We start from the raw sequence: 13508 nt of genomic DNA on the forward strand, positions 1-13508 counted from the left end.
CTCACCTCCAGGTGGGCTGCACGCTGAACCAGCTGCTGGTGTGCCTGTGAAGCAATGGAAAAAAAAAAACATGTGAAAATAATAATGAGTTTCTTGCATCAGTTGTTGGCTGTTTACAGGGCCCTTTTACAGGGCAAAAGAAACAGCCTTTCCTCCTTGATTCTTGTCTCCACATTATGCAACAGATCTATGCCAGTGTCAAGAACAGATGTCTTACTGCACCCACTAAGAAAAATCAGAGGAGCAATTGGTTTTTTTAGGCCCCAAATTCTGAAAGTTACCGACTTTTCAGCAAACGAGCTGCCTCTTCATTAACTGAAAGATGGATAGTATAAAGGCCTGTCCGTTATAAATTAAAGAGACAAATTGCCTATAAAAAAGCAACAATGCTAGCTTATACATTGCTCTGTGAAAACTATCAGTAGGTACAATTTTACATTTTTCTTTTCATTTGTCTAAGTCACGATGGTTTAATCTTTGAATTCATTGTGTACACTGCACACTGAATTACCCTATCAAGTGCAAACTGGTCAAAAATTAAGCAACATGTGGATTTCCACATTTATTTTTACGCTTTAGTTGAGGATGTCTTCAACATGAAGGAGTTCTGTGTCCTGCTTACTCTCAGATGCAATATACTTTCCCAGGGAAAGAATGCGTCTACTCTGGAGCTTGATTTCTTAAGACATCACCAGCTTTTCATGCAGAGGTACCATTAATTCTGATCAGAGAGGTGTGTTTCTTTCTGCTCTCTCATTGAAGAAGTCACTAATGCAGCTGACACTTGAAAATCAGGCTTTTTTTGACTTTCGATGATAAAATACTGCAATTAAAAACAAGCAAACAAACAACAAAAAGCCCTTAGAAGTTTGATAAACAAGGGCAATATTTCAACTTCAAAACAAAGAACACCAACACCAAAAACTTAGGCTAGATTTTCATCTCATTTCAGGGAGATCAAACTCATATTCTAAGTAAACAAATCGTTAGCACAAGTGATTTTACTTCCCCCTGCTTGTTCATACATCCAGGCTGTATTTGCAAGCCAAACTCAGTTCAAGTGTCCTAAAAAGAGATGATATTACTATATTTATTCCTACTTGAAGTTTTCTGAAACTCTGAAACTCCTCAGCCAGTAAGTTTGCAGGCAATATAGAACAGTTTCCCATGTGATTAAAGAGAAATAACTACTCTTTAAGATTACTCTCAATTCTTTCTAAGACTTTTCTTAGTCAATTGACAAACATGTTATCATGTCCTTATTTTGGCCTTGCTGTAATACACAGGTTTTTAGACTAGATTCACAATTTGCTAACACAGTTTCTCAGTAACATTTTACATTTTTTGAACAAGAAAAGGTTGTGTCAGGTATTTAAAATGCAAACCTCAGAAAGAGGTTAAGAACAACTTTTAAGATCTTATACAGCACAGTGCTGGAAAAGGAAGACAATTACCACAATTACCACATCCTATAATTCATATTTTACTTTTTCTGCCCTGAAATGGGCCATGTTTTGCTGTGAAGAAGAGGACTGTGAGAGCTAGTTTAAGACATGATAGAGCCATTGGAGGGGACCTCAGTGATTATCTAGACCCAAACCCCCTGCCACAGAAGGCTTGTCAAACCAAATCAGGCTTGTCAAATCAGGCACCAGATCAGGTTCCTCATTACCCCATCCAATCTGTGCTCCTCATCCTAACCAGGTCAAGGAAGAAAAGCATCACCAGCACACAGTAAAATGAAAGAAGACTTGGCAAGAAAGAAAAATGAGACCAAAAATGCACCAGACAATCACATCTACACAAGGACATAATAGTTCATTCAGAAACTCTTAAGTATTAACATATTAATTCCTCAGAGCAAGACACTCTATGGTCATCTTCATGTACCCTGGAGACAGTCTCCTAAAATACCTCAACAAAGGGAGTATTAGGGAGTCAGGTATAATTGCATGAGGCAAGACAGGACACACCAAGAAAAGAAAAACATGTTTTTACAATTAAAAGGTAAGTTCACCATAAGGAGAAGATAAATACTGCTATCTGTACTGGATTTGTATAACATCCCCTTACCAAGTCAGCTTGTTGAAGAGAAGTGCCTCACACTGTAAATACACATGGGAAAATAGGACCAGCACCCTGAGAGCTGTGTTCTTGGTATGCGTTTTGGCTTGCTTTAAAGTAAAATGAAATAGCATATATTTAGCTTTAAAATGGCACATATTTGGCACAGTTTTGATGAATAGGAGTTTACCATGTGGCTATTACTTTCTACAGAAAATAGACTATTCAAAAGAAATAACAAGAGCAGGATGCTTTCTAATATGTTCCAAAAGTAGAGAAAACAAACACACACGCAGACAAACAAACAAACAAAGGACTTTGTTCTGCAAATACTTTCACATGTGAGAAAATGGCACTTTGCTGCCTCCATGCCCATTGTTATTTTTGCAGGGAGAAAGACCAATTCCCTTCTGACAAGACCAGGACAAATGCCATCCCAGTAACAGGTAGGCAAATGACTTCCACAGACATAGAACATGTTTTTTCTTTTAGAACTACCTATTATTAATACCACAGATGGCTGCAAAGATGCATACAGACAAGCATGGGTGCATAACCCACTTACGTGCATTTTCTTGTACCACACTATTGTAAAAAGTTATGTCAACAAGATAGTTCCACAAATCACACTTTTGCCGACAGTGAGCTTGCAGGGTGTGATTATCAAGATGTACACCTTGTGGGGTGGGCTAGAGACTAGGCGAGAAAGGAAGATCTGTTTAAAAGGTTTCTATCCTGCATTCCTCCAGTCAAAACAGCCAACACGGCTTTGGCCAGCATGCTACTCATGCCATGCCTCCACATCCAGGATGTTCCTTATTAACCCTGCTAAAAGGTGATTTGTACCTTCAGCATTCAGACTGAACAATGCAAGATCTCAACTTGAAAATTCAATTGGAATTGCTGGAAAATAATTACAAAGAGTATAGAAAGCAACAATTGCCAAGAACATATTATGATTTCAAAGTCTAACCAAGCCTCTCCTCCATCAGTAGTGAAAACAAGGAGACAGGAGGAGAATAACAACAGAAGGGATAAGAAAGAGAAGCAGCTGGAAGAAATAAGCAGGAAGCCCCAGAATGGAAACTCTCTTGGCAGGATCTTTGGAAAATAGACCATATCCTTAGAGCTTAATTATATAAAATAATCCATTACTAAATAAAGATTTATATAATACACATATTTAAGCTTTGCTATACCTTCTCTGCTCAAATAAAATAAAAAATGAACCTTTGATGGTTCAGAGAACAGACCAAGTAGAAAAGGTCAACTGAAATTGATGAAAAATTTTTCTTCATCTCTACGTGTTACACTCGGTCTCTTGAACTTTTGCATGTGAAGAACACTGTTTCACCTAAAATATCCTGGTTGGATACAGCACATATGGTTTCTTAAAGTCTCAGCACTGAGATAACAACAGAAGTGAGACTTGGTAGAGGAAGTACAGAAAACAAAGCTATGAGTATTCCATAAAACAAACAAGCAAAACCCAGAGTGCTAAATTTGTTTACAACAAAACCTGACCATAGAAAGTATCCTCACAATTACTCCTCAAGACACTTCAAGATATCTGTAAAGCAGAGAAATAAAAATCTGTCATAAGCAAGGTCTCCACAGTCATCCCATGCTACCCGAAAGTTAACTTACTGTACACGTATACTTTGAAGCAGAAGAAGCCACTTTACAACTTCTTAATGACTTGTGCTGAGACACTGGCTCCTGTAGGCCAGCCTAAAATAACTCATGTAGCTGAAGTGTTTTTATTTGTTCATTTCTGCAACTGTTCATTGCTTTTTGTAAAAGCTTCACAGATGTGTTAGTGAACTTTAATAGCTTACCTTGGTTGTTTGCCTCATTTATTTCTTTCCATCTTGAAAATTAGAATAATATGCAACAATTTTGCAGCCATTAGTTATCTAATGATTGCTAAAAGCTGTAAGAAACAAGAACATGTCTCTCTCACTATTAAAAGTGCAGCAGCAAATATACATTACATCGGTCAGCTTCACAGATATGGCAGCCTGACTCTCCGTGAACAAAGATGCCTAAAGACCAAATTGCATGACTTTGTCACTTAGTTGGCAACAACTCTGAGAACTGCAAGTTTCAGTCATAGAGGTAAGATGGAAAACTACAAATGATGCTGAAGAAAGAGCACGCTGCTTAGGTAGCATCACAAATAGAGATATTCAGATTTTGCATAGCCAGTCACTAAAACCTGCTGAAATTGAAAATAAAGTCAAGCATGATCTAGTGCACTGATAAGCAAAGGAAAGAGAGCCAGTTTGCATCCTTCCATGAAAGTGAGGCAACAGGCTGAAATCTCACATGACACTTCTCCTGTAGGCCCTAGATAATTATTTTTAGTTTGAATGAACTGCATCTAAGTTACTTTTCAGTTTTAAGATATTACGTGCAACAGAGATGCATACGTCACCTTGTCTGTTCAGATGGATGCTACTGCATCAGTTTACTGTTGGCAGTTATTAGAAGTTATAGCAATTAAAGAGGACTGTGAAAACATGGCATTTTCTTTTTCAACCACTTGAGTCTTTCTAAGGACTTAAGAATATAACCTTTTTGATGACAAAAAGAATAATTTTGTTTTTCATCTTTTTTTACATCTTTCTATTTTCACTTCAGCCTTTTGCAGAAGTAATAGAGCTGTAAAAACAGTTTTGTGCAGGCTGAAGTTAGCAGCAATCTTAGTAGGTTTCTGTAGAAGAAAGATGATTAAAAGCAAAGATGACAGCTTGACTTTCAGATCACGTGCAGAGTTACGGAGCTGGCAAGTAAAGGAAAAAATCATACCGTTATTGGATAAGGAATTCTCTAGGAGATAAGAAACATGGAGACCTGTAATGACATTTCTGGTAAGTCTCCTCAATGTAACTATTAATCAGATATTCAGCTTCTTCACACCCTGGTTTGCAAGTTACACTTAACACAGGCAGACTTCCCAACTCATATAAAAAGCAGGATGTACAGAGGGATGTCAACAGTGTTAAAAAATAGAGAACTCCAGCAGAAAAACAGAGGGAGGTGAACATTAGAAAACTTGGAAATTTTTTTTTATGTTTGGTGGCTATGTTTGTGGTTTTGTAGGAGGGCTGGGAAGAGAGGGCTGGCTTTCACTTGCCAGGAGTGCATTCCTCTTTAAAAGGTCAGAGGAAGGGCTCCTGGCCCAAGGTTGAGCAGCCTCTCTTTGCCTGCAGAGCAGCACCAATGACAAACAGATCAGGAGTGTGCCTGTCTCCAACAAAACAGGCTTGCCTACCTAAGCACATCCTTTAAAACTGGAAAATCCAGTGAGGATTTGTGCATTTGAAGAAAGGAAAGCAGAAGTAACTGAGTCTCTGAAAGATCCTGTGGGACAAACATACTAGTATTAAGTATAGATTTCCTTTAAAATTATCAACCCATTTCAAATTCACAAAGCGTGATAGGAGGAAAAGTGGGGCTCATACAGTGCATAACCAGTACAAACCTACCTAAATATGGTAGTGCACACTGTGTAATGTGTGATGTAATGTCACGAGATCTTCTTACAACACATGTGGTTGCATAGGCCCTCTCTTACAGTCTTAATTTCCTGAATGGGTCCAAGTGCTTCCTTTACAACAAGGCTGCATTACGATACAACAGCATAGAACTGCTGGTGACTCAATTCATTTGTTATTTCAAATCTAGGAAGACAAAAGCTTGATATTTTCAAGTATCAAAGGAGTAGAAGAGACAAAAGATACGAACAGTAAAAGACACAAACATTACTGAAATATAGCCAAAGTACAGACTTTTCTCTCTATATAAAACAAGAAACTGCCTCATCATGTCCCTGTTAGAGTTTCTCTGTCTCAGCTACCGTATAATCATGCTGGTATGGGATTGTGTTCTGTGCATTATGGTTGGTTAAATATTACTCAAAAGTTAATCCCCTTTGAAATTTATTAAGCAGTAAAAATAAAATTCTATTAACCTTAATGGGATTTACACAGGGGAATTCACACATAACATGGATGCAACAGTAATGCTTAAAACTGTTGCCAGGAAAAGAAGACAAGCTTAGTGCAGCTGCAGCCATCACTTTTTCTATTTACGCAGTCCTTCACAAGGGTAATCCTCTGTGTATTAAGAAGAGATGAAAATGCAACAGATTGATTAGTATTTAAGCTTCTCAGATACCAAGTTAGATAGCTTCACTTGCCAATAAAGGGTGGTCTTATTGCTGTGGGACTAATAAACATTGGTAGAAGGATGGGAAGGCATAATCTTTGGTTTCCTTATGGGTCCTGAAAGTGCTGGTGCTCATATTTTCTACTGTAAAATGCTGTATATGTATAATTACAGATACATACTACTATTGGAGTACATTCCCTGTACTATAATATATACACAATGCAAAAAGTACAAGTTCATGTACTCCATGTACAAGCCATTCCTCATAACCAAACTGAAATAAAACTCAGATTTTTCTCCAGAGATCATCCATCTCTATGGTTTCCAGCATAAAATTAATTGTTCTGTTGCCTCTAAATCATCTAGTTAGCGTGTCAAAGATAGGTGACCTCATTTGGGAATGCTGAGTGAGCTCTGAGTATGTGTTTCTGAATTCAATGTTCCTTTTCTAAGAAGAAGTTTATCCAACGCAAAATTCCAAAATGTGAGATTGCTGAAGAGCTGAGATTTCGAGGCATCTAGGAGGTGCTGAGTTACAAAGGGGACTGCTTCAAGGTGGGAACATCAGAGTGAGGGCTGCACAGAAAAGCAGAAGGGCATTTGGAGCAGACCCCACCACAGCTTCTCCCAAGTGGGGGAAGTGACATCAAAAGATAAAGAGCATTTTGGCTCCCACAGGTACATCTGCAGGATTTTATCAGCTTTCAGGCTTTGTGGGATCAAACACAGCACCTGTAGCAAGCAGTTACATCTGCTGAGGGTGGGCACCATTTAGAAGAAGCCTCTACCTTTGTGGTTGTTTCATGGGTTTCAATTGGCATGTCAGATACATTTGGGAAACCCAGGTGATAGAAAGGTGGTATTGCTAATCTGGTTATCCTGACACTAAAGTAGCAGCCTGAAACAAAGCCACTGAAATTGTGCTGTAATACAAATTAGCTCGTACATTAAAAACAAACCATATTGTAATGCGTTTGGATGTACTGACAACTTGCAGCCGAAAATGATGAAAAAAGACTTCCTTGCTTATTCTGCCTTTCTTTCATTAGGAATTAAACATTCACAAATTAAAATCTTTCTCATGCTGTTAGCATTTTGCCCTTCTCTGACAATGCAATCCTGATGCACTAACACTAGCCTAATGCTTTCTAATTTGGGTTTTAAGCTAAAAGTCTGGTTTGTTATTCTACTCATGTCATTCTGCCCAGCACTGTTTTGAAGAAAGCCATTTTAAAGCCAGTAAAAATGATTTCCTCTCTGAGAAGCGTAATCCTGCTGTGGCAACATTCTTCATTAGGTAAGACAAACTACACAAAAATCTGAAAATGAAATCAGACATTGCAGAGATGAATTTAGGGGTAACTATCCTCTGAACATAGAGATAATTCAAATTTTGGTCTTACAGTTAGGTTTCTCATACATAGACTCAAAGCCAAGCTACATGCAGTGAATGCCTGAATCCTTTCTTGCTAGGTGGATAGCGGGTTTATTTGCAAGAACATTTGGGTGCGTTCTCCTTTCCATCACATAACTAATAACAGAAGCAAGCCAGAAAGTGATTTGTCTTTACATATGTGTTTCTGGAGTCTTAAAATGTTGATTAATTTTGTTCATAGCAATTGATCTTCCCAGAAAAAAGAAGAACAGGAAAAAAATTCCCGTGCCAATCTTTTAATAAAGCATCTGAGTTTAGACTGAATAGGTACCCAAATCTTCATTTAAAAAAAAAAAAAAACCAACAATTAATCCAGCATGAAATAGAGCAGATAATTTTAATAAGACCACCAAATGTAAATGGAGCCTTTCCTCAACATTTAAAACCACAGGATCAGGCTCATAGCAGCTCGTCAGTGGGGACCTGATGCCTTTCAACACAGCAGCATGCCAACACAAACTGCAACAGAGATAGGACCGGGTATGAACCCACTAATGGCTTTGATACAGTCTCTTAACGTAGACCCATGGCAGCCCCTCAGCAGAGCACAGTGCACTTGCTGATGTCTTAAATTGCATGGGCAGGGCAAATACCTGCGTAGTGAACAAGGTTTCCATCTGTATATGCTCTTATAGATGAGCATCCATATTCTCACCAACCATCAAACTTTGATCCCAACTGGAAATGCACGCTTAGTTTGCAGTTGCAGAGATTATAAGTAGTGTCCATCTGATACCTACTACATACCTATCCAGCTAGAAAAAGCAGAGTAGCCACCTCACAGACCTTTCTACTGAACCCTCTGTCACACAGAGTAAGAAAACTGGATACTTGAGAACACTTGGGTCACAGTTCCCTGTGGTGCATTGAGCCTCATTCTAAGATCACCACAATAAACACAGTATGGCTCATCTTGTAATTCTATTTTTCTGTAGTGATACTGAGGGATATTTTACATTCAAATGTTATCTGCCTTGCATTAATGAGGAGAAAAATCATGCAATACAACGCAACATATTTTCAGCGGCCCTTGTGTTGTTTTCACCCTGTGAATGTTCTTGAAGGAAAATATACCACTAGAAAAGACATGTATGAAAGGAAAAATTAATTATACTGAGTTCTTTTTCTCTTCCTACTCATATATCTGTCTTGATTCCTTCTGCAAAATATCCACGTGGCTGATAGGCCACGCGATAAAGAATAGAGAGAAATACTGAGTAAGAAAAAAATGAATTTAGAAAGTTTATTTCCCTTAAAAAAAGTTGAGCAAACAGAGGACATCATAATTCTGTCCTAATGTTGTAAAATCTTTACCATCCCCTGTCATATTCGGTAAGAGCACAGCCACTGATTCTGTACCACCTTGCTAATCTATCATGCTACACCATGCTCCAAGACCCAGCTCCCTAGCTTGTCCAGATAAAGCATCAATCTGTATCAACACATGCTCAGTCATTATTTTGTGCCATGAAAATCCCCATTACAGGGAATGGAGGTGTGAACAAGTTTGTCCACACAGATAGGAATCCAGAAGTCCAGGAATATGGACAAGCACAAACTGTAGGCTGGCTGCCCAAGACCAGTTTATTTTCAGCTTTATTTCCCAATTCCTCAGTCACTTTAATATATATATATGTGTACATATACACATATACGCATAAGTATATATATAATCTTTTCATTTTTGTACTTACATTATCCTCAAATACACAATTAAATTATTATAAGCTTATTATCTAAAATATTAGTTGTAAGTTGTGATAGATTACACCCCTTTTTAAATAAATTCATGAAAGTATTTTTATATATCATTGCTATTAATCTTAGTTGAATATTCAGCCTTAATTGAATTAATATTTAACAGACTTCTGCAATCTGTCCAAGTATCTTTGCTGCAGAACAATTTCTTTCTACTGCAGCAGTTGAAGCGAGCATTTCTTGAAGTTTGAGAAACTGACATAATTACACAACAGAATTTTAGATCACGTCCTTATAAAACACAACACACAAACATACCCAAATATCTGGAAATTTCTTAATACCTCTTTCCTGCAAATAATCCTTATTCAATCTTTAGTTAAAACTCCAATCATTCAAAGCTTATGACATTCTGAAAAATTAACATTTTCCTTCGGAGAAAGTGGATGAGGAGCCAGGTAAAGAAATAGACGTGATGAAATAAAGGCGCTAAATCAAGAACGTTAGAGATAATGCATACCACACGTATAAATTGCTTTGTATTCTTTTCCATTTTGTCAACACCTGTTTTTCAATTATTTTTCAATTAGACTTTTTTTTATGTCTTTTGACGCATAATAATTATTATTTTATCAATGTGTGAATCTTGGAAAAACTACACTTAAGTTTTCTGTCAAAATGAGTTCCATCAGGACCATAGACTGATTTATGTCCAGTTTGCTTAAACATTCACTAATCTGATCCTCTTCCACCAAGTATACATCCCCATGATGGTGCCTTGTAGACTCTCCCTTGCTTACAGGCAAATCTGGGGTTCCCTTCATTCACATCACACCAAATGCCTGCAGAAGACTGAAGCAGCACGGCCAAGTCTCTTAGATTTTGCAGCCCTCTTTCAGCTTAAGCCCTGAGTCAACAGTCCCAAAGCTTCTTGTCCCAGAGACCTTACCAAACCACTTCCAGGCCCCATCCAAAAGAGCTGTTTTGCTGCCATATTTCAGAGCTCTACTCTGTTCACAGTAGTCACTGAATCTTTGCAATAAAACCTCCTAATGCCCATATGCAGCAAGCATTTGCTGTTTACATAGCCATTAGCCAATCTTTTCAGAAGATTTCCTTCTAGCATGCCATTTTTTTACTTAGGTTAAAAGTGCAAAAAACAGAGGCCCGTAGTAATATGTTTTAATAGGCAAAAACTCAAACATGAAGTCACAGTCAAAATCTATCTTCAGATGTGCTTTCACTGAAGTCATAGGGCAACAGAAAAAGCATCTTTATCTGCTTTCATGGTTAGACTGTGTTAAAATTTCCTTTTTCTCAGGCTGATTTCTACAGTGAAAGCAAGACTGAATCAAGAATTACATTGCTTAGTACTGCCTTGCAAAGCTTCATTGACTGATTCAGATTTCCTCTAGTCATATGACAAATGAATGCAATAAAAAATGAACAGTCTCCCTGTCCAGTCCCTCCATGATCTGTGGTGTTCACTCCAGCCATAGCAAAACTGCTATTTAAGAACAGGCTTAAAAAAAAGATCAGTCTATTGCAACCAAAAGTATCAGAGAAATATGCAAATCTTTCTTTGTTCTATATTCTTCTCAGCCTCCCACTACAATTATTAAATTATAGGGTATTAACAGAAACTAAATAAAGCACTGTGAAAAGATTAATTCTGAAGATGCAAAATTCAAATGCCAGATAGAGAGCATGCAATTAGGTTCTTGAATAATTCTTACCACATTTCATGTTAATATTAGTACTTCCAAAAAACAATGGAAAACTGCAATATTCCCAGAGACATTCCATTGAAACAGCACAGTGAGGCACAGAGAATGAATCTTGGTGAATTTTTATCTTTTGATGTTACGTACAAATAGCATTTATCTCCAGCTACAATAGTAAAAATCATTTTGCTCTCTACACAGAATTAATATTTATATGATGATAGCAAGGGAAAAAAAAAGTGGTTTTGTTTTCTGAACTAATGCAATAGCAAAGACGAAGCTATTCTGCTCAGATTTTTCTGAGAGCTCAAATTAGCACAAACTTTTACTTAATTGGGCTCTTCAAGTAAGTATGCAGCAATGAGCATTAGTCTCTCCTCATTGCTTTTTAAAACCTTTATGACTATCCAGGTCCCATAGCCTTACAGATTTTAATGGACTTAACGAAGAAAAACAGCACTGTTATTCAATTTGAGTCAAGCAGATCTCCACTCAGAATGACAATGTCTCCATTCACAACGCTATTGTTAGAAGTTGTACCATCCTTTTTATTTTAAACCTTGTTACCCAGGAGTTTTTAACTTGCCAGTAATTTTTCTTTCTTGAATCTGAGGCAAGTAAAGTTGATTGGTAGGATGGTCAGTCAGTCAATCAATCAGTCTGCTATCTACACACATAATCTACACTCCTGGCAACACACACTGCTGAGTGACATAATGTTCCATTCTATGAGATACTCCAGAGTATCACATTATACAGCTCAAAATGACTGCTTTCTTAAAGAGTGGAGCTTGGCAAATCATTTATCTAGCCAAATTCACATTGCATCCCTAATGACCAAAAATAACCTCACTGAATGTTTACAGGGCTGAGGGTTAAATATTGGCTGCTGATTGCTTGTGGTTTTTTGCATGTACTAAATCTCCAGGATACAAAATCTCACACAGAATAGGTAGATATAATGAGGTATCACAATCTAACTGGACTTTTTTTTTTTTTTTACTTAAATATAGATGTACAAAGGGCTAAACCTTCATGCTCATACTGCCAGGTTTGATCAAGGAAGTTAATGCTAAACTGGTCTTGCTTTTGCTGAGTGAAAGCCATAGCAATGAGTAGTATCTCTCACAGATCACCTTCTTCTTGATGAAGCTCTTGCACGCAGCCACAGAAAACAAACTTGTTACTGAAGCAGGTCTGTGCACCCTCTCCATGAACATAAATACGCCATTCTCCTCTTTTCGTGTTAGAACAGCACGGGCCTCAGAGACAGGGGATCCTCTGTGATTGCAGATGCCTGATTATCTCCCCTAAAAGACATCAGCACATCTACAATACAGCTCAGCTTCCCATACCCTCACGGGACTTAGTTCAGCTAACCCAAACAGCCCATCTGCCTTTCATGTGATTGGAATGCAAAGATCTTTTTAGTTCCATAAATCTGATCTCTCTGTTCTTGCTACTACATACTAATGGTGCTAGAACAGCTGCCTTGGATTTAAATCTCTTTTTCTTCCACGTGCTCTAATAGTAAATATAAAAGCAATTTTCTGCTTTCTAGACGTTGTGATTCAAAAAGGAGTTGAACATAACCTGGAGTCATCTCGACAAAATATACTTGCTATACGCTACAGAGTTTGCAATAACACACACAAAGAGCGGTCTGGAGCAACAGAGACATTTGGGTGTTAGCTGAGCATCCTTAGCTATGCAAGTTTCAGAGGAGAAATCAGTGTACTGAGAAGAAAATTACTGCTTTATAAAAGCTGGACCAACTGCTTGAAAAAATTGGAAGGTGAGAGGAACAGATGGCTCTCTCAGATCAGGGAAGAATGAAGAGAGACAGTAGGACTGAGAGCAAGTGGAAAAATTAATAACTGAACACTCCTTTTCTTCTTTTCCTTCCCCTCCTCTTCTCTCCAAGGAACTAAGTAATGAAAGTTTGAAATAACCTATATCACTGTAAAAGTAAATGAAATAGTAGCAGAGGCTGGAGAAAAATTTCTTAGCCCTTGAAAAACTGCATTCATGGAGCCATGCTTGAGTGAAAAGTGAGTGAAAATCAATCTCTGGAATTAAACAATTACACACCAATTAAGACTTGATCCCTGCTCTGGACCTAATATCAAAGGTCAAATTAGATACAGATTTATGTATTCTCCATTTAAGATGCACATGACATGGAGATTTAAATAATCTCTTCCTTACGAAGCGTTCTAAATACCAGATAGCAAATAAATCAGCTGCTTCATATCATAATGTTTCAGTACACGTAACCATATGCAAATCTAGGAAGATGGCTGATTTAATTTTCTAAACAGAAACTTTCAACACCTTTTCTTGCTCTAAAAGGTCACCGTTCTAAGGTCACCATTGCAGAAGTGAAACTTTCCTGTTTTACTAGGTGGCAG

The 13508-nt window shown here is 37.7% G+C and overlaps 1 protein-coding gene across 1 annotated transcript in view; it reads right to left on the reverse strand.

The window, feature by feature from the left end:
* Positions 1 to 715: 715 nt before the first annotated feature.
* The window catches only part of IQCM (IQ motif containing M), a 169322-nt gene continuing 156529 nt past the window's right edge, over positions 716 to 13508 (reverse strand). The window contains 2 exon segments of the mRNA XM_065736042.1: positions 716 to 802; positions 804 to 823. Of these exon segments, the coding sequence (XP_065592114.1) occupies positions 716 to 802; positions 804 to 823 (107 nt within the window).

The sequence above is a fragment of the Cyrtonyx montezumae genome, unplaced genomic scaffold (genome assembly GCF_038088225.1).
Source record: "Cyrtonyx montezumae isolate F1298 unplaced genomic scaffold, pur_monq_1.0 scaffold_2, whole genome shotgun sequence".
NCBI classification, from domain to species: Eukaryota; Metazoa; Chordata; class Aves; order Galliformes; family Odontophoridae; genus Cyrtonyx; species Cyrtonyx montezumae.